At 38.5% G+C, this 20,892-nt stretch overlaps 1 protein-coding gene across 4 annotated transcripts; it reads right to left on the bottom strand.

Annotated features, from left to right (window-relative positions):
• Positions 1–940: 940 nt before the first annotated feature.
• On the bottom strand, positions 941–19,282 carry apol1 (apolipoprotein L, 1). Of its 4 annotated transcripts, none has more exons than XM_037084549.1 (38): positions 19,174–19,282; positions 18,853–19,037; positions 18,645–18,698; positions 17,099–17,167; positions 16,738–16,803; positions 16,541–16,609; positions 16,098–16,169; positions 15,938–16,009; positions 15,755–15,817; positions 14,918–14,956; positions 14,759–14,827; positions 14,071–14,142; positions 13,918–13,986; positions 13,761–13,826; positions 13,601–13,669; positions 13,200–13,259; positions 12,893–12,958; positions 12,631–12,696; positions 12,450–12,497; positions 12,204–12,266; positions 12,050–12,103; positions 11,883–11,954; positions 10,834–10,887; positions 9,745–9,810; positions 9,444–9,521; positions 9,276–9,335; positions 8,974–9,054; positions 7,411–7,491; positions 6,899–6,952; positions 6,690–6,782; positions 6,479–6,529; positions 6,260–6,352; positions 6,032–6,082; positions 5,886–5,936; positions 5,039–5,116; positions 4,873–4,912; positions 4,097–4,148; positions 941–3,645 (listed from the first exon to the last, which is right to left on the bottom strand). In XM_037084549.1, the coding sequence occupies exons 2-38, from the start codon at positions 18,853–18,855 to the stop codon at positions 2,685–2,687; spliced, it is 3,225 nt and encodes a 1,074-aa protein (XP_036940444.1). In that variant the 5' UTR covers positions 18,856–19,037; positions 19,174–19,282; the 3' UTR covers positions 941–2,684. The 4 variants fall into 4 exon arrangements, with proteins under 4 accessions (XP_036940444.1, XP_036940443.1, XP_036940445.1 ...); XM_037084548.1 differs by having other exon boundaries at positions 17,099–17,170; positions 19,174–19,281; XM_037084550.1 differs by lacking the exon at positions 10,834–10,887 and having other exon boundaries at positions 17,099–17,170; positions 19,174–19,281.
• Positions 19,283–20,892: the final 1,610 nt, after the last annotated feature.

Below are 20,892 nucleotides of genomic sequence, written 5' to 3'. Positions count from 1 at the left end.
ATGAGTTCTTTTCTTTAACTGACAGAAATGGACTTCCATATATATGAAACATTGAAATGAACCTTGAAAACATCCATGAAAAATCAGGGAAACAATGAATGTTTTTGTCTGATGTTTAGTCATATTTCTTTAGAGATATTATGTTAAACAATTCTGAAATCAGCCTTAAAAAATTGTAATTTACTGTGAAATGTGAATTGTTCCTCAGATCACACAAGCTCCCAAATTGCCAGAAAACAATACCAACAATATGAACTTGGTGTTTTCAAATGTACTATAGAAAAATAAACTTTTTAGCTGTGCAGATATTAGTAAAACTCACTGTCTTGCAGGAAGTTCATTTTATTTAATTGTATGCGACTGTATATGTTTAGATTGTGATTGTTTAACATATTCATGTTTTATTTGGTCTGAATCATTAAATCGCTCCACTATGAAGGATTATTTTGACATTACAGCTGCATGAAGTGTAAACAGGCATGTATTTTTGTAAAATGATTTCTGAATTAATAATTTATTTACAGTCATTAGGATTTACTATAACAGTAAATAGGTTTCAGTTACATTCACTTGTGTCAGTTCATACAAAATCACTGAACCTCTACCTCAAATGTTGACTGTTATTTCGATATAAATTCAACATCAGTCTCATGTCTGCGTTTACTTAAAAAAATCAAACTTTCATATAAACTCCTTCTCACACCAGACACACAAAGAAGGATGGTAAAACACTGAGACTTTTGCATCTAGCTGACTTCCACCTACATTCGTCATGGAAATCTCTGAAGAAAAAAAACAGTAAACAGTGTAGAAGGAGACGTGTTTATCTCGGTTATTAAATGAGCAAATAAAAACTCAGAGAGTGCACAGTAGCTCGTATAAGGAAATGAAATGTTTGCTCAGTGGCATGTTGACTGTACAAGAAGCACAGATTGAGAGAAAATGTTTCTATGGCCTTTATTTATCAATTTTACATTTACATTTGTTACACATGGAGTTCTACAATATATTGCACATAAAAAAAAGGTGAATGAACAACACCCAGAAGAGGACTGAAAAATAAATATGAGGATCATTAATCAGACTAGTACAGATCGAATATCAAACATTGAAATAATGGTCTTAAAAAAATGATGCCATGATAAAAGGAAATAACAAAGAGCTGACAAGCAGTCCTGTTTTTTTTTGCAGTCCTGTGTTATCCAAGTTGCATTTTAAGAGATCATTTTACACCTGATGGTATGGAAACCAAAGGAAAGAAAAGATCATCAGTGACCTATATATGTTGAATAAGTTCACCTCAGACTGGTTTTTGTGTTGTTTTTCCCCTGGAGCCGGTTGCACCAGTTGTTCAAAAACTCAAAATGACTCTCACACTTCATAGTGTTTACTTAGTGCTGATTCATGCTTCCTAACACAGAATTAAAACTGGTTGCTCCAACCTTAGTTGCTACTAAATATTTACAACCAGTAGCCGTGAGGTGTACATGTTATGTCGCTAACAGAACGTTAGCTTTCAAATATGTGACTGAGAGATTACGAAATATAACTGACATGTGACCTGAGACTTGATTAAAATCCTGTTTAATAATTACACAAAGTGGGAAGAAACACAACATACACAAAAACTAAAATGTTACACCAAGTCAATGGCCTTAACTTAAGCTAGGTTAGCATAATGTTTAAAAGTTTTGCTTCAGCTTGTGACTTCCTGTTTACACACTTTTCCTAACATCTGTTTAACATTACTAAAATCTTTAATTGTGAAGACATTTAAGTTTTAAAAAACAGCAAAATGTAAGAATTGTCACCTGTTGAATTCTTACTCAGGCAGCAGTGTATCGCTAGAGTAACCGCCAACTGTGGCAACTAACTGTGGCTTTAGACACAATCTTAGTGATGGATCTACGAACAGCTGGTGCAACCTCATCCTGGTTCTTTAGCACTGTCATTATTGTCACTTTTGGCTGTTCTGTAAAAAACTAAGCTTATTACGTCCATTCTGAGAGACATTTCATCAAGCCCAACAAAAACTTCCACATCAGATTCAAAACCTCCATCATGGGGGAAATATCTTTTTTTGCAGCCCTGATAACCAAATAAAACAACATAAGTAAACATAGTAACACTACATTGCACACAGAATTATAAATAATAAAAGGCACTATTCACCCACAGTCTCCACACCCGATTAATATATGTGTTTCAATATGAACCAACATGAAACTCTAAGCAGCAGTTTAAAGTCTAAGTTATAAAGTAGAGAAAATAATTTGCATCTACTTATTTAATTAATCTAAAACTGGACTAACCAAATACATGAATCGGTTAAATCTCTGAATCTCATTTTCTTGAAGACATCATGGCAGTTTAACGTTGGCACAATTGCCAGAGAAGCGGATGTGAAACTAAATCTACCGCAAAAGCTCAGTTCATCCCAGGACTGTAAATGCTGTTTAGATTCAAGAAGTCAGGTACCAAAAAGAAGTCCTGAAGCTTTAGAAACAATTTCAAAAGATTGGCACCCTCCACCTCATCAATGCCAACAAAGCAGAAGTATACTGAAGTTTTGAGACACAAAAACACTTTGTAGGGATCCTGGGAAACTGACAATGCTCGAATCCTCACACTGAATCTCAACATTAGAGTCTAGTTTCAGTGCTTGTCCAGGTTTTGGGTTACGGTCAAAGGTATTCTCGGTTCTCATAGTCCTTTTTGATGGCTTTTTTAATGCGGTCGATTTCATCCTCCTCTGAGGTGTCGTGTTTGTCTTCTTTCTCTTTCTTGTCACTGTCCAAAGCAGCTGTATCATCGCCTTCGTCCTCGTTTTCTGGTGCGGTGCACTGCAGCTCCTCTCGTATCCCGTTGAGCTCCACCAGACCGTCGTGCAGCTGCGTGGACACCTCCCTGATTTTCTTGGCGAACTCTGACTTTGCACCTTTCTTGAGTTCTTTCGAGTCTTTGGCCACAAAGTAAATGTCCATACCTACGAAAAGTCCGGTGAGTACACCAGTAGCCATACTGGCGATCTGGACCGCTCTGGCGGCCGTGCTGCCCGCCACGTTAGCGATCTGCACCACACGCATGATCTCGTTAGCGTTGATGAGGATCGCCTTTCCTGCCATGGCACCGTCCTCATAGAACTGAGCAGTGAGCACAGGGAAGTCACGGTTGTAAGCGTTGTCCTTCATCTTGAGCAGGTCAAACTTCTTCAGGTTCTCAATCCCCTGCTTGATGAACTTCAGGCACTTGTTGAGGTCCACCATCTTGTCCTGATAATCCTTAATGATCTTCTCCACCTTCTTGCGGTCCATCGAATTGTTTACCTGGTTGGAGATGCCGGCCCCTGCTGATGTCAGACCGCCTGCCGTGGCAACACCCAGTCCCACTGCTGTCACAATCAAGGAGGTTCCCATGGTGACTGGTGCAAGAGCGAGGCCGGCAATTGTGGCCACGCCTCCGATGGCGCTGGTGGAGCCACCAGTGATTTGGGCGATCTTGGTCTTTTTGCTGAATTTGTCCAGGCCGTCTGCAATGGTGTTGAGGTCGATGACGTGCTGCCAGAGGCTCTCTGCGCGCTCCGAGAACAGTTTGTTGAAGACACGGATGCCCTTCTGCACTTTCTCTGCGGTCACAGCAAAAGCCCTGAGAGGAGCAAGTTAAGAGGAATTATACAGACTATAACTCTTACAACCCTTTTGTATCTAGCCATGCAGATGGTGGTGGTTTAATTTGACCAAGTTTTTTAAATATCCAGCTTCCTCTCCAATATAATAGAGGAAAATACTTGTATTTTTCTGTTGCAAAAAGCATTGACAAACTGCATTTAGAAAACAGTAATGTCTCTTCTGTTACTCAAATTCTGATCACTCTGATAATCCATAAAGCTTGCTGTTAACCCTTCTCTTTGGAGCTCTCTCTCTGAAGAAATAGTCTCTATGAAAACTGCTGACAGCTTATTCTGTGGATTATCCAGAGTAATGACAGAGTAATATCCAGAGTTTCTTTCTCTTGTTCATTATACTGGGGTCATGGAAGACATTTTAAAATGTGGGAGTGAAATACTGCATCATCACCTATATGAGCATACACTTACTTGGCCTCTTCTTTTTCTGTCATGTCATCATCCTGAGCCGTGTCTTCCCAAGCTGGAGAAGGAATAAGGAATTACATTGATCTTTCTCATAATGTTGCATATATTACATGGACAAAAGTATGTGGACATCAGAAAAAAAACAAAACATCCAGAACTTCTTATTCCCAAAGAAAGGCTCTGATCCTCTGGTTTCAGATTTACAGACACATCAGAGAGGCCCAACACTAATGTTGGAATACAAAAAAGAAAAAAAAATCCAAGGCACTCATCTGGGAAAAAAATGTTAAAAACCCTACAAAGTTTTTGAACTTCGGTGTTCCCTACCACGGAGCAACTTGGTCACATTACGTTTCCTTCCTGAGTAGCCTAGACCTTTTACTTTCTACAGTGCCAAAAATGTGTTTTTTCTATCCAACCATGAGTACAAAACCCAAAAACTCTTAATTTACTATAATAAATGACAAAGAAAAGTAGCTGGAACCAGCAAATGTTTGACATTTTTACTTGAATAATCACTGAAACAAATAATTGATTATTAAAATAGTTGGAAATTAAATCAAATTTTCACTAACTGTCAGAACAGAAAAGGGTCTTTCCCAGACTATTTTCTTAACTATAGTTGTACGCTGTAAACATTTTCTTTATTTGGAACTTAGGGGCAACAAACCTAAGAAACAGCACACTGAAGTACAAAAACAGGCTATGTCCGCAAACCTCTGGTAATATTATGGATGTGAAAACTAAATATCTCGCCTAAAAAATAATTTGTGACTTACATTCCACTGTGTCCCACCACTCCATGAGATCCTCCACATCCTGAAAGACACCATTACATTTGTATTGATTTGCATGTTTATGGCTGCATATCAAACGGTTAATGATGTGGTATCAGATTATACTGAATTGTTACTTGTGATGGTATATTTTTCTTCAGAAACCAACCTGTCCTTCTTCACCCCGTGCCGGGTCAATACGGTAGTCATCCAGCTGGTCAAACAAGGTCCTTTTTGGACCTTCATTCTGGAACAATAGAGGTAATACTGCTTTAAAATCATACATTATCATAAAAAAAAATCATAACAAGATTTGTTTTCCTTTGTCTAAAGTGTTGCTGAAGTGTATATCACAGCAGTACAATACAATTAATACATCAAATGTCACATATCCTCAGTTTCACTTTTTCTCTGTACATGCTCAGATAAAGAGGAGGAAGTGATGGTAAAAGGGATTCTGACTGTACTGACATATTTGTGCTGTTTTTGCAGAAGTGAAAAGGGACAAAAACTTCCATGGACCCATTGAAAACGGAAGCAGAGAAACAAGTCTGGGCACATTGCAACTTAAACCCACATTATCTTCCAAGCTGTGAGCATGCACAAAAACTGCCTGGTGGAGTGAAGGTGTGGGGGTGGGTTCAGTGTCGACAGTGGAGGGGAAAAACACAACAACAACAACAAAACGGGATGACTATAACAGTCTCTGTTGGGAGATAAGCGAACGCCCTGGAGACAAACAAAAGACAGAGGTGGTTTACAGGGAGGGCTCAGGTGACTGAAACAGACCTTTTGTAATCCTGAACCACAATGAGCAAGACTACAATACTTCAGTATTGTGGATGAATAACTCATACAGACGGGGAAGGGAAAGGCAATGAGCGAAGATATAAGAATTAAAAGAAGAAGAGTGAGTGAAAGAAAGAAAGAAAGAAAGAAAGAAAGAAAGAAAGAAAGAAAGAAAGAAAGAAAGAAAGAAAGAAAAGATTGTCTCAAGAGCTTTTTATTTTCTCTACCTCTGCTGTGTTGCCTGCAGCTCCACCCTCTCCCCTCGCTTTAACTCTGCCCTGTAACCATTCAACACAAAGACAGTTTTTTTTTAAATGAAAGTAGAAATGCTTTAACTGATAGTCCTTCACAGAGGCGCATGTCTGGATGTTACCTTGACCCGAGGCATGAAGGGATTGTGTCTCTTAGGTTTCTTGACGTTGGTCTAAAAAGAAGAAAATCATGGTTTCAGTATCACTTTGAGGAAGATACGCGTCACATTCACAGTTTTTCAGGTAAAATGAACAATTGTTCTTGATAACTTTTCATTGTCAAAATCAAACCATGAACATTTTATTCAATCAACAAGCAAAATGCAGCAAAAGGAAAAGAATTTAAAGACCTCCTCTGTTTTGTCTTTTCCCTCCTCGTCATTCTTTTCCTCTTTGGATGAAGAATCATCTTCTTCTTTCAGACCTTCATCGTCAGACGAAGTCTGAGGTAAACAACAACAAACATGTAAACCTAACAATGAAATAAATAAACATGTACAAAACATGACAGTAACATAAAGGTTTGTTCATTTACAAGTACAACTAGTTTGCACATGTTTGGATGTTACCTTGACCCGAGGCATGAAGGGATTGTGTCTCTTAGGTTTCTTGAGTTTGGTCTGAAAAGAAATATTTGGTCACTTTGAGGAAGAGAGACGTCAAATACGTGTAATGACAGTAACATGAATATTTGGTCCTGCTGACTGTATGTGTAAAAATCAAGCAGTGTATATTTAAATCAATCTACAAGCAAAAATAGCGAAAAAAAAAGCTGGAGACCTCCTCAGCTTTGTCTTTGCCATCCTCATCATTCTTTTCCTCTTTGGATGAAGAATCATCATCTTCTTTCAGCCCTTCATCATCAGACGAAGCCTGAAGCAAACAACAAGAAGTGTTGATGATGACCAGTTGATGAGAGTCTAAAATATAAATGTCTTCACAACTCTACATGAACTGCAAAATCCAGAGAAACACACACTGTCACATACCTTGGCTGCAACTCGCGGCATGAACGGATTATGCTTGTGTTTTTTCACCTTGGTCTGCAAAAGAAATGGTACGGTGACAATTTGTCAGCTGACACGAAAAACAATAACTGGAAGAACTACATTTCATTATAGCTGCAGCAGACTTACAACTGAATTAAAGAACTACATCTGTGCATGGGAAAAACAAGTGGGAATAAAAAGCATGAGCTTTTGCAAAACTCACACTGGCACCTGGCCTAGAGGTGCCACGTGTCATTCGAATGGCTCTGGCATGAAAGAACTGAGTAGAAAGAAGCAGGAAGTGGAATTATAAGATCCAGGCTGAATAACCGAAGCAGATACTCATGCTTGTTTTTCACCTGCACATTGCAGCAAATGTGGATTTATACCACACATAGACGCACAAATACAAATAAACACACATATTTCATTGTGTGTATCAAACTATTTTCTTATAGTAAAGATTAGTACAGTAATAATCTATCCCAACACTAATAAAGAGATAAACTTACTGTTTTGCTTTCTGTATAGTTCGTCTCGTCTTTGGATTCAGCAGATTCATCTTTTTTGAGGCCTTCATCATCTGATTGGCTCTGCAGCAAATTACATTTATTAGATTCAAATTATACTATAAATGTTTTAGCAAAGTGTAAATGACAACACTGATAAACCACTTTTTACCAATGCAAATATTAAGTCTAAAAATGTTAAGATTTTCATGCCAGAAACTGTTCAGGGTCTTTCATTACAGTTATTCTCTTAAAAAACAGAGATAACTTGAAACAGCTTTGATAAAAAAAAAAAATAAATGAATAAACTGAATGCTCTGATTCTAACTATTTGTTAAAATTACATCTAATTTTTTCCCTTGTTTAAAATCCAATAAATGCGACTGTCCCCAGGGGCCTGTATCCAGGCATGAGCATGAAAGTGATGTGGTCAGTGACAACAACCTCTCCCTAAATGAAGACAAAACGAAGGAGTTGGTCATTGACGTCCGGGGAACAGGATCCAACACCACCCGCTGACCATCAATGGCTCTGCTGTGGAGAGGGTGAGCAGCACCAGATTTCTAGGCATGCACATCACAGAAGACCTCTCCCAGTCCAACAACACTGCATCACTTGCCAAGAGAGCACAGCAGCGCCTCTACGATCTCCACAATCTGAAGAGGGTCAGAGCCCCGGCACCCATCAAGTGCTCCTTCTACCGCTGTTCCATTGAAAGCATCACCAGCTGCATCACTGCATGGTTTGGAATTTGCAGCACCTCTAATTGTAAAACTCTGCAGCGCATAGTGAGTGAATGCAGCAGAGGAGATCATTGGTGCCTCACTCCCCCACCTCCTGGACATTTACAACAGCCATGCAAGTCTTAAGTGTAATGTCAGGAGGGCCTTTCAATAAAAATAAGTCCTAATAACCCTAACCCTATCAAAGTGATTTTAAAGAGGACACTCATGCACTCAGCTGTTGTTCCTCAGGCAGGTCGTTCCACAGCCGAGGAGCCCTGACAGTAAACGCTCTGTCCCCTCTTTCCTTAAGGCGTGAGCTGGGAACAGTTAGCAAGTTCCTGCCTGAGGATCTTAGCTGACTGTTTGAAACAAGGTGTCTCCCATTTCACTGAAAAGTCCACTTGCACTGTGTTTTTTGTTGCCAATCATACTCGTCTGAGTTGAATAATTGCAATGTCACAAAAAGCAGATATGGGTACGTAAAAACAGGCTTCTAGAGTCAAACTCTGCACTTACATCTTTTTCCACATTCAAGGTCAAAAAGTGATTTTTGACAAAGGGGGCCTGTGACCTTTTTATATCTATGAGCTGATATCCAGTCTAAACAAACAATACTGGTCCAAAATATCAGTCAACTAATGCATCAGTCTAATACTGTGTCTACATGTCAGTACCTGATGGTTGCTGTTCTGCGTTAACTGTCTGTCTGCTCTTTTTAGCTCCTGAAATCAACCCAGAGCAGTTTCTATAACCACAGAGCTAATAACGCAGCATCGATACACATCTGCTCCAAACTGATACCAACAGCACTTATTTTCTAGAGACTGAAAGCTTAAACTACCTCTTCTGATGGTCTGGCAGGAACTACTGGAGTTTTTTCAGGTTTTGCTTTTTTCTCTCTGGAGGTCATATCCTTGTTATTCTGCAGAGGACAAAATAAATGGGAAAAAAACAGACTCCAGTAAAAGCCTAACATTTTAAAGCACATTCATAATGGCCTCCTGCTTACTGAAAAATAAATGAACCATTAACTGATTTTACTCGTGTTCATACAGATACCTTCACATATTCAAACTCTGATTAAGCAGAAATAAGCAGACAACCCACAGAACACCTTCTAAATCAGAAAAGGGTAAACTTTACCTTATTATCCTCAGCTCCTATTGGTTTTCCTTTGTTGTATGTTGACGTCCTCTTCATCTCCTGTGGAGAGATGGCAGCCTTAACAACACATTATAACAGACAGAGCAGAGGTGAGAAGAGTCTCACTCGGACCACATGTCACTGAGCTGTGTTCAACTGCATACAGACCTCTTCAGTTGGTCTAGGCGGGACCGTTGGTGTTTCACTTCTGTCTTTTCTCTCTTGCTGGATCATGTTGCTTTTGACCTGACAAGGACACACAGACAGAGTCACACAGTGTGGTGGAGCAGGAAGACTGGGACGTATGACAGTGAGCAGGCAGGATTTAAAGGGGATGAGGAGGATGTGGTGAAGGTGGGGAAGAGGAGGTATGAGAGTAGAGGGTATTTTTGACAGAAGTTGATCAGCTCAGCTGTGTGTGTGTGTGCGGTCACTGATGACTCATGAGTGATGCAAAAAATAGACTGACCACTTTCGGCTTCTCTTCCATTCGTTGCTCGTCCTCCGTGAGCTTCTCAGTATCTTCTGTGTCTTTCTAATCAAAGGACATTAAATCAATTGTATCAACCAATATCTGATTACTTGTGCAGCCATTAAAGGACCACTTTTGCTTTTGCGAGTTTAAAGGAACAGTTACCCAAGAAATGATGGAAAGTCAGGTGCTGTTTCGTAGTCCACAAAACATTTCGGGAGCTTGACAGCAGAACAGGGTTGCAGCATTCATCTAAACAACTGACAAAGTTTACTTCACACTGTAAACTGGGTTTAAGGTAATGCTTTAGCAGCTCACTGTAGCTGAAAATTAGGCTGTAAATTAGGCTGTAAATTACGCCTTATCAAATCAATTTGGGATCTCTAGGCTTCTGAAGACTTGTATTACACCTGACGAGCTGTATGAAGCCATTTTATATATTCTGTTAGTTTTTTCGTTTTAAAAATAGTCCCCAACTACTTTAGTTGTTGAAGAAAATGCTGCAACTCTTTAAGCTCCTTGTAGACTAACAAACTTCATCTGATTTTCCATCAGCATGGGAGTGGATGATGACTGAATTTTCATTTTGTGTTAACTGTTCCTTTAACTCTGTGACTGGCAGCCATTGGTTTTCATTGATTTCTGAATGGTATGAAAATCAAAAGGCAGACTCTTGAAACTACTGTACTTTAGTTGTGTTATTTATCACAGTAAAACATCAATCCTGTATTAATTGTTGCCAAATTGTGAGGAGATATTGATTTTCATATTTTACTGAAATACATGTAAAACAATGGTTGCCTTAAGCAATTAGACCAATACCCCAAAATTCAAATCATATCAACTTTGTTTTGTAAAATGGTTGGGTCTCGATATAAATGTTATTTGTGGCAAACTGGGTACAACAGGCAAAAATCACGGAGATGGTCCTTTACGTCTGCAGCACATCATCACAACTTTCTAAAATGAAACACTGAACCATCACCACCATCACAGACCCATGACCACCACAAACACTTCCCGTCACCTACAACATCATTACCAGACACCTCCACCACTGCCAAACACAATCAACAGCATAGTTACTTTATTTGCAGAGCGAAATAGGTTCAACTTGGACATGGCTCCAACCATGGCGTTCTGGGGGGGGTGGTGGGAAACAACATCGGAAAAAAGTAACACCAATAAGTCAGCCGAGATGACATACTGGTCAATGTTACCCTACAGTACTGTACAACAATTATGCCTGGTCTGTAGTATTTGGAGCTGTTCCATGTAACTTGAAAGACAACCTCAACAAGCCCAGGCATGACAAGTGAAGCTGAACTGCAGAGAGAGCCTGAGGATCACATAGATAGATAGATAGATACTTTATTGATCCCGGAGGAAATTCAAGAAAAACATACCTCACTTTTGACTCATGACTCTAGACTATAAACAAATCATAAAAAAATTAAAATAAATACAAAGCTTGAGGAAAAATGTAGAATAAAAGAATCTATTTTCCTTAAAAAACAGTATTATGATTGTGAATCAATAACCTGAAAATGTTTGTCAAAAATGATTGTTTAATTCTGTGTAAGAATTCTGATGGTTCCAGCTTCTAATAAGATTTGTCAGTCAGTAGTATAATGTTGTTGGAATCACGTGATACCCATGTTTCTATATTGGTTAAGTCTGTCCCTTCTCCTGAATGTTATCAGTAACACCATAATGGGTTTTTTGCTTTTGTTAACAAAAAGAGAAATGCTATATAAACCATTCAATCAGCAATTGTTTATTGTAAAGTTGCTACTGATATTCAAAATACTTTGTATGTGGTTAATAAATACTGTGTAGTTCATCTAAAAACATTATATGACTAGACAAGGCAAAGATGCAACTTACATTTATAAACCTCTACAATTATTATTAACTAGAAACTAAAGTTCAATTAACCATAAATGTACCCGTTTTGATGATGGTTATTATGAAGTGTTAAACTTCGTCTTGAGTAATAACAGTTAAACTGTACAGGCTGTTCTACCTCTCAGTGTGACAGCTGTGCACTGAATAAAAATAACTGGTTAAATGCATAAAAAACCCCGATGCCGAATTTAGCACAATGAAACAGGAACAAGTAAATATTAAAGCACCTGTTTGTTGCCTGATGACTTCTCACTGCTCACAGGTGGATCCTCGTCATCTGAGCCAGCCTGCTTCTCATGCTGCAGAGGGAACACATAAAGCCATACTTCATGAAAAACACATAGAATCTCTTTCAATAATCATTTTCTCAAAAGAAAATGTAATAATTTCTTACTTTATTTGCAGATCGAAATGGATTCAGCTTTGTCATCGCATCAGTGAGTTTCTTCTGAATATGAAGCAAAATAAACAGAGTAAACGACATAAAATAAGAAGCACATTAAGAGAATAAACTGCTGATTGACACTAAAACACAAAACTTAACAAACCTGTTTGTGACTGGGCTGGTCATCTCCACTGTCCAATATCTCCTCAGAATCAGAGTTCTTCTCCTGCACATGGAACCAAAATGTAATGTAGATTATAAACAGGAGACAATAGCAACAATAGTACATCATGTGGGTTAATTCATCAGTTCATACAATGTTTTTGCCTTTTCTGCCAGATATACTAATCAATTAATGGAAGAGAGGAACCAATGACATGTAGCAAAAGAACAGTCTGCCACCTCTCACCTGTTTTTCAGTGTAGAATGTGCTCTTCATCATCGCACTGAAACCATTCTGAAGAAACACAAAACACAAAGATACTGTTACTGTCACAAAAATAAACGGATTATAACCCTGACCTTCACTGTATCATCACAGCAGATCTTATTTAGAGAGGATATGCAGTTGCTCTAGCATAACAACCCACCTGCTTGGCTTTTGGTTTCTCTGTATTCTCCTTTAGATCTCCTGATTGTTCAGTCTTACCCTTCTCCTGTTACAATACATTATCAGCATGTCATTCATCTCAGAACATGACCAGAAGTGCAATTTACTGGCTGTAAAGTCCTTTTTAATGCAAACAATTCAAGGAAGTTACAAACTGATATATTTCCTGTATATGTCTTAGTGTTGATGCAGTGCGTGTCCAAGTGAAAAGACAATAAGAGGCGAAAAGCCTCACCTCTTACCTTTGAAGACGCCTCTATGAGGCTGTCACTGCTGGCAGAGAGCTCCCCATCAGCAAACAAATCATCCTAAACAGAAAGATGCAATCAGGATGTACTAACCAAGATGAAAATGCTCAAGTGTTTTATTAAATATGTGAAATATCAACCATGTTTCTCAATGACTGAAGGGAAAAAGGATGGTGAAAACTGCTGCAACATATTGCATTCCTACTTTATTCTTAACATCTCTGGTTTGATCCCTCTCTTTTTTACACCACCAAAAAAAGGGTTCACATCAGCATTGAAAACCTTATTATCATCATCTTACCTGAGACTGAGATTTGGAGACTTTTTTTCTGAACACACCACTAAAGATTCCTCCTTTCTCCTGAGAATATGAAGCCAAATGTTGAAGGTTAAATATCTAAGATTTTGGACATGTATATAGGGGTAAACAGGCATTTGCTATGTAAAGTAAAAATGGCATCCTGAGAAGAAAATGTTGTCACATCTGCCTGTGTGTGCCTGTGTTTCATCTGAGTTTCAACTCTACTGAGTGAGCGAAGCATACATTTGTTTTGGTCTGAGATGCTCGTGTTCTAGTGCCATGTCTAATGACAGCAAATATCATTTATTTCACCTTTAATATGAGCACATTTATGAATATGGATTGCACTTAAAGTGTTGTGTCGCTTGAAGATTGACGTGGGTGGTTTTGACAAACCTCACCTTAGTGTCTTTACCCTCAGACAGATTGTTGGTGCTGCCCGAGAGCTCGCTGGGAGCAGACAAATCATCCTTCAAGGCAAGAAAAAAAAGCCAGTTTTTAATTCTAATAATTTATGGTCACATGGTTTAATGGTGAGATGTATATATATCGTATGCTCACTTGAGATTGTGTCCTTGATCCAAGAAGCTTTTTTTTAAACATTCCACTAAAAATCCCTCCTCCCTCCTGGAAACAAAATTCACATGAGAACAGTGTATGAAGTTTTGCCAAAAATAGAGGAATTTAATAAAGTGTTCCTCTGTGTTCACGAACTCACCTTAGTGTTGCTATTCACAGAAAGATTGTCCGCGCTGCCTGAGAGCTCGTTGGGTGCCGACAAATCCTCCTAAAAGCGAGAAAACAACATCCCCTTTCATTTACCATTGTCTCCTAATGATGCAGTGGTGCAAGTGAGAAGCACAATTCTCACCTGAGACTGTGTTGTTGCTCCAAAAGGTTTGGGGGATTTTTTAAACATCCCACTGAAGATCCCTCCTGTCTCCTGGAAAAAAAGTCAAACAAATGAAAGAATTACTAAGAGATTTTTCAGGTGGCAGATGGATGGGCAGGGATGTCACACTGCAGCCTGTACTTTCTTCAAAATGCTGATGGATGAAGGTTTACCTCTCATCCTTCCCAACACACATCAAAACAAAAACAGAAACACACATCTCACAAATTCTCATCCAATGCTTTCAGCTCTGTACAAACAATTGGGGACAGTCACATTATTCAATGTAACTGTTCAGCTCCGAAAAAGTATAAGACATGGAAGAACATTAAGATCTTATACTTTAGTAAAAGAAGAAATAAATATAAATTCAAGTATTATGACTTCATTCATTATTCATTTCAAAGCACCAGTGTTTAAAATAGTTGATGGTGCAGGTAGAAGTTGCAATAGAACATGAAATGCGTGCTTAAATCAGTTATTCAGTTTTCAAAATTGAAGTGGATGGACAAAGGGGCATACAGAGATGTATCATGAGTGCAGCTTCAGTTTAGAATGAAAACAAGGAAGAACTGTGCTGCTAGGAACTGCCATGGCAGCTTTAATATCACAAGATGAGGACAGAGTTTGTATGTTTGATGTAAGGTGAAGCTTTCACAAACTTTACCTTAGTGTTGCTATTCACAGAGAGATTGTCAGTGCTGCCTGAGAGCTCGCTTGGAGCAGACAAATCCTCCTGAAGGCAAGAAACAAATGTCCCCATCTGATTATTATTGTTTATTTTCAAATGATGTAACAGAGGTAGAGTAAGATGCACAACTCTCACCTTTTTTTTAAACATCCCACTGAACACTCCTCCTGTCTCCTGGAAAAAGACACATCATAAAAGACACATATATACAGTTTGTTGAAATAAAATAAAATCAAACCAGCTCTGTGTGTCTTTTGAACTGATGCAGCTGTCAGATGGACAGGCAGGCCTTTTGTGCTTTACAAGCAGGAGCCAGCATTTCTTTCATACTGCTGATGCTAGCAGGTTCAGCTCACGCTTCCAAACACCCACAAAAACAAAAACACACCCTTCCAAAACTGAGTTGAGGTCCACACGCCTACTGTAGGCTGAACAACATCAGAAAGACCATCATACGTCACTAATTAACACCAAGCAAAATCCCTCACATGTACTGTATGTTTCTATTCTTCAATACCAACTTGACAATACTGAACACTCAGTGTTGGTACAGTAGTTTTTTGTCCTAAGAAACATCTCTTGGACACAAAGTGATGTGATTCTTCACTTGATAAGTGTTAAATAAATAACAGCAACAGACATGTGTTCTTACTTTGACTGTGTGATTATAATTTAACACACATTAATCAAATTCAAGATTCAAACTTTGGTGCCATCAAACATAGTTGACAGGAATTTAGTTTGGTGAGCTCGAACAAAAACTTACAAATAAATAGTTACAAATAATAAAAACTACCAATAAAAAATACAAAATTGCCACTGTAACAAGACTTCTTTTGAATCTTCCCCAAGTTTTGGTTGGTTGATTGACATACAGTGATTTTATTAACAAAATATTTAAAAAGAGCATTGAAGAACAAAGACTTTGTTCTTTGTTTTCTTTAAATAAAAAACTTGGCTGATGAGGCTCACTTTAGTTGCAGTGTTTTCAGACAGACTGTCGTTACTGGCTGTAAAGTCGTTGTCCAACAGATCCTGAAACACACAATGTTACATCACAATTATAGACATTTTACATATCTGGCATTAAGCTGATCACTGTGTTTTCAAATGGTATACATTATCTCTGACATATAACAGAAGATTCTGTCTCACCTGTGAAGGCCTCCGGGCGTGTCCTGGTTTACCAGCTCGTTTCAGTATCCCACCGAACACACCTGATTTCTCCTAAAAGTGTAGAGAAAGGATTAGTTTTAAAGACGGACAAGACAAAATTCTGCGTGGGAAAATATCACAGAGCAGAGAGTTAACTCACCTTTGAGGACTTGTTGTCTGTTAAGCTGTCACTACTGACAGACAGTTCAGGATTTTGTAGTGAAAGGGTGTCCTATAAATGATAAAAAACGATTAACCTCTCATATTTCTATACAATTGTGGAGACACAAATTAAAATATTTAATCATTTTGAGACAATCCTTTTTTTAGTTGTTCCCATTTTGTTGACAGATTCAAAACACATTTTGAGTACTCAAGTCAGTATTCTTTTTAGAGTAATGACAAAAGAGCTTTTAGAGACTTAAAAGTCCACAGATATTTGAATTAACAGTGATATTTTTAGGGGAAAAATGGCACCAAATCCTCACATTTAAGAAGCTCTAACCAGCAAATGTTTAGCATGTGTTTGATAAATATAAATGGCTTTAACAATAACCCATCTACTAATAACTTCAGTTAAATTGTAGTTAAACCACTACAAACCTGTGATTGGCCCTCTTTGGCGGTTTTGGACGCCTTCTTGAACATGCGTTTCAACACGCCTCCTTTCTCCTGAAAGATGAATGTAATTTACTGTCAACATGCTCAAGAAACACTGTCATTTAATAATAACACACCGATCACAGTTGGTGATGACCAGACATAAGATTAGAAAAGAAAAATGAGATAGTGAGCATCACCTTTGTGCTGCTGTCAGACAGACTGTCGCTGCTCTTTGAAAGGTTGCTGTTCACAGATAATGTGTCCTGAAAAGTCAGTACAGAACTGATGTGAGTAAATGCGGAAGCAAATCAAATCATAAACACATTTTATTTTACGTTTCATTTCTGAATTCTAACTACTTGTTTTACAAGATAGCGGTTATAGCTATATTAATGTTATACATGTCAACAATGTGAGTATGAGTAACCATCTTAAACACTAGTATCAGGGATTAATAGTCAATATAAGCTTTTCACGAGAGATCTCTTTTCAGTGTACTGGTTTACTAAATGTTAGGTTCTACATTTAAATTAAACAAGGATAAAACTACAACATCACCTGTGATTGCGCGGATGGTTCAGCAATCTTGGAGGATCTTTTGAACATCCCACCAAATATTGCCACTTTCTGCTGCATGGGAGGTGAAAGTGGAAAATTAAACACATTTAGTGAATGATATACATGTAAAACCCACTCAGGATGATTACATAAGACTAATCTCTGAAGTGGTTTCAGTTCTGACATACCGGCATCATTCAAAATGAGTGACTAACACAGGGTAAACATTCACTGCAGAGACCTGTGAGTCAGCAGCATCATATTTGCTTCACATGGAGACTGAACTGCAAAAGACGCTGCAAATGACCAACACTTCACTAATGGATTTATGGATGAGAGCACTGACTGGTTTACTTCTCACAGTCCAGTTTCACATCGAGATTTCAAGCCTGGACTTGAAGCTGGTTTCATGTCTGGACTTGAAACCTTGATGACAGTTAATTTATGAGAATATTAATTTATGTGAAAATTATGTCTTCTAGCCTAGGGAAAATTGATCATAATACTATTCGCCTGTTTAAGAATCACATAAAACAGCACCCACAGGCATTACTGATAGATCATAATAAACCAAAACTATAATGCCTTTTTTTATGTAGGCATCATAGTTTTGTATGATGTATGCAATCTGCAAAGTAACAAGTAACCTTTGGGCCAATGTCATAGCATTTTATCAGGCAGAAAATTAAAGGCTGTGTGCTCAGGGGCATTTATTAATTAAGCACTTGTGTGCTGAGAGAAAAAAGGCTGCACGTGTGACGTTGTCTCTATGAAAACAATATCTTGACAGCTGCCCTTTTACGGTTTACCATCTATTTCGTTTTAATATGACATCAGGACATCAGAGCATGGACGATGTAGGTTCACAACATGATCCGTAGAAGACAAAAATATGGTGAATATTATTGACTAGGCCAGGAAAAAGAAAAAAGAGCGAGAGTGAAGCGGAAATAAAAGATGCTGGGACCTGCGCCTTTTCTCTGGGTGGCGCCTGCTGCCACAAATGCTCACTCCTTATCGTGAACAATTGAAAACAGACACAGAAAAAAGTAGTATGTATAAGTAAACTAATATTGCACTTAAGTATAGTACTTGAGTAAATGTTCTTGGTTACATTCCATCACTGGTTAATCGCTAATCTGGTGTAGGGGGGCTATAGGGGGCCCAATGGCACATGTTTGCCCTGGAGCAACCTAGAAGGTTAATCCGGCCATGAAGAAAGGACAGTTTCTACACAGCACACTCCAATTGAAGGTAAAAGTCAGCATTCATTTAATCTTTTATTATTTGATAATAAAGTCCATTGTGTTGGAGTTTCGAGCCAGAGCAACAAAAAATATGTCACTGAGCACATACCTATGGACTGCATTGTGTATTAGAAGCCTGTATTGAGTTTCAGTCACATGGATTTAGGTCGGATCGATGAACTCTACTCATCCGACCTCAGCGAGGAGAAAAACTGTGACTCCAACACAGTAAACCTTTAACCACAAACGTTAACCGGCTAAAGTTAGATTATGCTCATAATCAGAAGATATCTACTCACAGCTACACCTCCTCCATCACACTCCAGGTCCAAATCCAGGTTGTCGTATCGCTCCTGTCAAACGAACACGCATCGTCATGAACGGTTATTTGAACATTAACGTTACGCTAACCGACATTTTGAACAATGTCTCGAGACAGTCGCCAGCAGAACGTCTCGACACGAACATTAGCTCGTTTGTAGAGGACGAATGTGAACGTTAACTCACCATTAGCTCCTTTACGTCCGCCCTTGTGTAACGTAAGTGTTAAGTTATGCTGCAGTTGTTTAGTGTTGAGTTATCCCGCAGTTGTTCAGTGTTAAGCTATCCCGCCGCTGTTTGGTGTTGTTAGTGAAGATTTGTCGACTTTCTGTCCGTCCCGTGTTGATACTGCCGGTTGTTTTCACGCCTCCCTGAGAAAAAAAAAAAAAGAAGGGGGGGAGGAAAAACGCTTGCGGTCAGAGACGTCCCACAGATGCTTGCGACTTGCGGGTGTCCACAAAACTCTCACTGGAACCAGCACATCGAGTTTTGTCCCCTGTTAGTTACCTGTGTGTTGTTGTCCTAGAGAGGGCGTGTCAGACTCACCTGGGAGTCTGTGAAATGAGCTGATGTTGCTTTCACGTACTGCTCGGAAACTCCTAATGTCGACCTCGCCAAGGGTAAAAAATAAATACATTCGTTTCAAAAGGCTGTTTTTTGTAAGCAGTGTTGTTAAAAGTACAGACAAATCATATTCGAGTAAAGACACTGTGTTAAAACATTACACTACTCAATATTAGTTAAGTATATATGTGCATGTGCATGGATGCAGCAAAACAGCCCCAAGGATGTGCTTGACAGTAGTTGTGGTGTTCTTCAGGTTAAGGGCCTCACCTTCTCACCTCCAAACGTATTGCAATCCATTGTGGCAAAACAACAAAAAAATGTTGTTTCATCTGACCACAGAGTTTACCCCCAGGTTTTTTTCTTTGTTTATGTGATCAGCAGCAAACTTCAGGCAAACTTTAAAATGCCGCGTCTGGAGCAAGGGCTTCTTTCTTGCACGGTAACCTCTGAGCCCATGTTGATGTAAAACACGCCTGACTGTGGAAATTAACATCTGTCTTCCAGCAGCTTCTGATTCATTGTAGAACTGCATTATAGTGTTTTTTTTCTGGTGGCTCTTGACCATCTCTCAGCAGCAGGTGATAGTTTGCGTTTTTCTTCCTGATTGTGGCAACAATACAACTGTGCCATGCACTTTGTATTTAGAAACAGTTGTTTGAACAGCCAATCTTGGGACCTGTAACTGATTTGAAATGACTCCAAGTGACTTTTCTGACTTGTTAAAATCAATAATGTGCTCGTTCACTTGAATGCTGAGCATTTAAGACCTTCCCATTGTAGTGTTTGTTGCTGAGTCTAAATGAGCCAAGATTGTTTAATTTGCTGAAGGTGTATTTTTGAGCCAGCAGATTTGGTCACATTTCCAGACAACCCACAATAAATTCAGGTATGAAGCAAACATCATGACTGCTTTTTGCGACAAAGTAATATGTGTTCCACTCTCTCCATCACAGAAATATGAGATGTAGAAATCAATGGAGCTGAAGACTGTTCTGATATAAAATTTCTTTACAATGCGCACGTCAACTTTTGACAATGAAGTACAGATGTATGATGTACAGTATAAGTTGAATTATTGTCCGTCTGGTCAATTATCAGATCTGTTATTCAGTGTTTTTAAGATTTTCTTTATATGCCAATAAATTCAATAAAATCTTGTACTTTGGCTCTTGGTAACTTGTAACTAAACTTATTTTAAAATTTGTTCAGTAAAAAGTACATTCTCTTTGTAATATTAGAATTATATTTTACAATAAGACAATATTTGCTTTCAATAAAGTAGCATAAATGGAAATGCTCAAGTGAAGGACAAATCCCTCACAATTGTACTCAAGCACAGTACACTCATCACTGCCCCCATGTGAAAATGTTTTAAATTTAAATAATTTTTCACAGGAGGTTAACTTTTGATCTTATATCTTCATACAACAGACCTGTAGATGTTCAGTTCAGATCGGTCAAGTCTTCTTTGAATGTTTAAGTTCATTCAGAAACGAGCATTCTCCTAAACAATGACTAGTTGATATAGTTGATGACAACGCAAAAGAAATATAAAGTGGCTCCACATAGTTAATAGAAAGGCATCAAGATTATTGAACAGTCTGATTTTTAGGCAAGAGTATTATATTTGTCTTTGCTGTTAGAGGAGGCTCATTGTCA

Source organism: Acanthopagrus latus, chromosome 21 (genome assembly GCF_904848185.1).
Source record: "Acanthopagrus latus isolate v.2019 chromosome 21, fAcaLat1.1, whole genome shotgun sequence".
NCBI classification, from domain to species: Eukaryota; Metazoa; Chordata; class Actinopteri; order Spariformes; family Sparidae; genus Acanthopagrus; species Acanthopagrus latus.
The sequence above is the reverse complement of the archived record's forward strand: the minus strand, read 5'-3'. Positions and strand labels throughout refer to the sequence as shown.

Coding starts and splice junctions, on each gene's coding strand:
- apol1 (XM_037084548.1), bottom strand. Junction 12,104..12,203: donor ACCAGCCCAGTCACAAACAG/GTTTGTTAAGTT, acceptor CTTCATATTCAG/AAGAAACTCACTGATGCGAT. Junction 6,953..7,410: donor ACTATACAGAAAGCAAAACA/GTAAGTTTATCT, acceptor TTTCTTTTGCAG/ACCAAGGTGAAAAAACACAA.